Source organism: Gavialis gangeticus, unplaced genomic scaffold (assembly GCF_001723915.1).
Source record: "Gavialis gangeticus isolate Ggan-Ray unplaced genomic scaffold, GavGan_comp1, whole genome shotgun sequence".
Lineage (NCBI taxonomy): Eukaryota > Metazoa > Chordata > Crocodylia > Gavialidae > Gavialis > Gavialis gangeticus.
The window spans coordinates 26,259,650-26,262,876 of record NW_017728997.1 but is presented as its reverse complement, the minus strand read 5'-3'; the positions used below and the strand labels follow the sequence as shown (position 1 = coordinate 26,262,876).

At 35.7% G+C, this 3,227-nt stretch overlaps 1 protein-coding gene across 1 annotated transcript in view; it reads left to right on the top strand.

Annotated features, from left to right (window-relative positions):
* APPL1 (adaptor protein, phosphotyrosine interacting with PH domain and leucine zipper 1) overlaps positions 1 to 3,227 on the top strand; it is an 85,814-nt gene that overhangs the window by 64,302 nt on the left and 18,285 nt on the right. The window contains exons 19-20 of the mRNA XM_019504609.1: positions 1,676 to 1,767; positions 2,813 to 2,995. Coding sequence (XP_019360154.1) covers positions 1,676 to 1,767; positions 2,813 to 2,995 — 275 coding nt within the window. The remainder of the gene's footprint in view (positions 1 to 1,675; positions 1,768 to 2,812; positions 2,996 to 3,227) is intronic.

Below are 3,227 nucleotides of genomic sequence, written 5' to 3'. Positions count from 1 at the left end.
ATAAGCTTTTCAAGGCAGGAAACATTTAACTTTTGTGAGTCAGTCTGTTGCCATTATTTTATGAATTTTAAAAAGCAAGTACACATTTTTTTTTAACTCAAATGGTTAGGTGGAAGGCATACTAAAACTTGACATTTTACTGCATTACTATATTTAGGATTAGCATAAATCACTGTGGTGAATTATCTTAATTGATTACTTGTGAATCAAATTAACCTGGGCGGAAGCCAGGGCAGGGTGGCATCTTATAGATTAACTAGTTCAAAGAGGCATGAGCTCTTTTAGACTACATCCTAGTTCATCAAATGTCATGAATGGATTATGAATTAACAATGAATAGTAGGTATGGATAGAAAGGAGACCAGGCATGGTTTGAAAACAAGGTAATCCATGCATGCTTTTGAACAGTGATTTTTTTTTTTATATTGTCTTGTATGTCAAATACATCTAAAAGTAATATAAAATATGTTTTTGAAAATCCTGCTGGTTGCCAAATTTCAATCTGTTCGAAGGGAAAAAGTCTAAAAGCATTATCTAAATGAAAGTCTGAGTTAGGATTTTTCAAAGGTGCTAAGGGAATTAGGTACCTAATTGCAAATGACTTTCAAAGGGAAATGAACACCAGGATTCTTCAAGCAGATTTGGTGTTCCTACCTTAATGTTAACTAAATAGCTGTGCCTGTTTGGAGTATATGATTTTACTGAAATCTTAACACACTGAGCTTCTTTAAGAAGATACACCCCTAAAAAGTGTGCAGGCATGAACTTATTGCCATCTGCTTTTTTTAATATTTTAAATGGCTCTTGTCCAAATCTTACAAAATAAAATGACATGGTACTTTTGATATGGGCAGGATCTAGGTGCTGAGCTAACTTTTGGAAAAAGGAATCAAAATCTGAAATTCAGAAGTCTGTAGTCAGAGAATCAAATATGGTCTCTGAATCTGTAACCCAAGCTTAAGAAACATGTTTATTTCTCTTTTTGAAAATGTGGGCTTAAAATTAAGGTTATTAGTGGTCATTATTCAACCAATGGCTGTTGTTGGCAGCCTTTTACATAAGGCAAGAAATTTATATTAAATGAACTGAATATGTTAATATTTTGTTTTATCGCTGTATAATTGATGTGTAATTATAGCAGATATGCACTCCCCTAGTTCATTTGGAATGTGTTGCTTTTCCACACTTTTCCATAAATGTAATTAATCAGTCAGAATTGCAAAGAACCAGAATCCGTTATTTGGTGAAACGGTATTCATGCATTAGGATTAACAGTTACTCATCAGTCACATAATCTTATTCTTCATGAATATTACACATGCCCCAATTTCACTGAAAACTGTGAATGTCTCATAGGGATCGTCTCACTTCATTGGTTTGAAAATGTGGGGGTTTTTTTACTTTATTCCTCACATGGCTTTTTGCGGAAGCTGACTTTTCCTTCTCTTGCCCGCTAGGTGTGCTTACGTTAGTTGAAAAAAGTATTTAAAAGAACAGCAGTAAATATGCACACGTGTATTAGTGATACCACTGATAGGACTATATGAGTCCTGCAAAGATTAATAAAGATGAAATAATGAACACGGTATTTGTGTTCTGTTTTATATGAGTAATTGAATATTCAAGAATTCAGTCTGGAGGAAATATTTACAATTACCTGTTTTCCTTAACATAGGAAATTGCTGCACGTGTCAATCAGTGTGCTCTTGAGGCTGTCACGCCCTCTCCTTCCTTCCAGCAGAGACATGAGAGCATGCGGCCAACTATGTAAGTTACAGAACCGGGGGATCATTTAAAAAGCACATTTTTAACAAGTGTCCAGTAAAGGCATCTTCAAGGATGGCAGGATCTACAGAAACATTTTCTCCTATTTCCAGTAACCTGCTAATAGAGTGAAAAAACAAACAAACCCCAAGTTCGTGAACAATGCATTCAAATACTTTTTTGGTAAATAGTTTAATGTATTAAAAGTGAATGATCCAGCTTGCTATTCTGATTTTAACAGTTTACCATATGCCGTATTTTCTCACGTACAACACAAACCTTTTTCCTTAAAATCAACCTGCCAGCTATGGGGTGCATACATTAAGTAGGGAAGCTGATTTTCTGACCCAGATAGAAGCACCTTGCTGTGATTAATGCCCACAATACAGCAGATGTTGTGTTACTTTTTAGTCTTCTACAGGTGTCAGTTGACTTAATGGTTTATTGTTCTTCACTCCAGAGGTGTTAACAACTGTGTTGCCATTTAATGGTCTTGATGTTCCACTAATCAAGCTAGCCTTTCTTAGGATAATTTTACTCTCTGGTAGCTGGTCCCAGTCTCTCTTCCTGTTTCACAGCCTTTAGCTTTTTTCAAAACCATAGATCCACTCATGGAGACCAGTCTTTAGCAACAGCTCAGGTTTCAGCTTTAGTTAAGTAGGAAAGGGAGAGCGAGTCAGCTGAAAATTAAGCTCTGTCCCTGTTCTATCCAGCTATAATTCTGGAAAATATTTTTTCCCCTTCATTCTGACTTTCAGAAACAAGGTATAGTCTGCATGTGAGAGAGTACACTATGTCATATGACTTAAGATTTCACATTCTGGTATGTTGTCATCAAATACAGTAGTATATTATAAAAATTGACTGAGAAGCTAGACTGTATTCCTTTACTTTATAGTGACAGTCTTGTTCCTCAGCAATTTCTTTTACCTAATACTTGATTTGTTTTAGTTCCTTGTTTTGAAATATTACATTTGTGTCCACCATGGAATCTCATTTGTTGTCCAGAAGAATTGGAACAATCTTCTTTGCTCTGTTTTTGTTTTAGACAATCTTGTCCTCCCACTGCTCGAACTAGCAGCTCTGGGTCACTGGGATCTGAATCGGCACCTTTATCAACCCTTTCCTTGGATTCACTTGTTGCCCCTGACACACCTATACAATTTGATATAATTTCTCCAGTTAGTGAAGATCAGCCTGGCCAAGCAAAAACTTCAGGGCAGTCTGGCAGGTAGGCAGACCAGTTCAGAGAAAACTCTTTAAATTCTTCTGTTTTATAACAATGAAAAAGTACTTCAACACTGTCTTTGCTCAGATTTTCTCTTGTAACAAGTGTACAAAGATCAGGTCTGCAAAACAAATATTTTTGTCAAATTGTTCTTATAAAAATGCCACACATCTGTAGGATTCAAAACATTGTTTTCATTTTTGCAGCAACTTTTCTCAGCTGATGCTTCTTAATC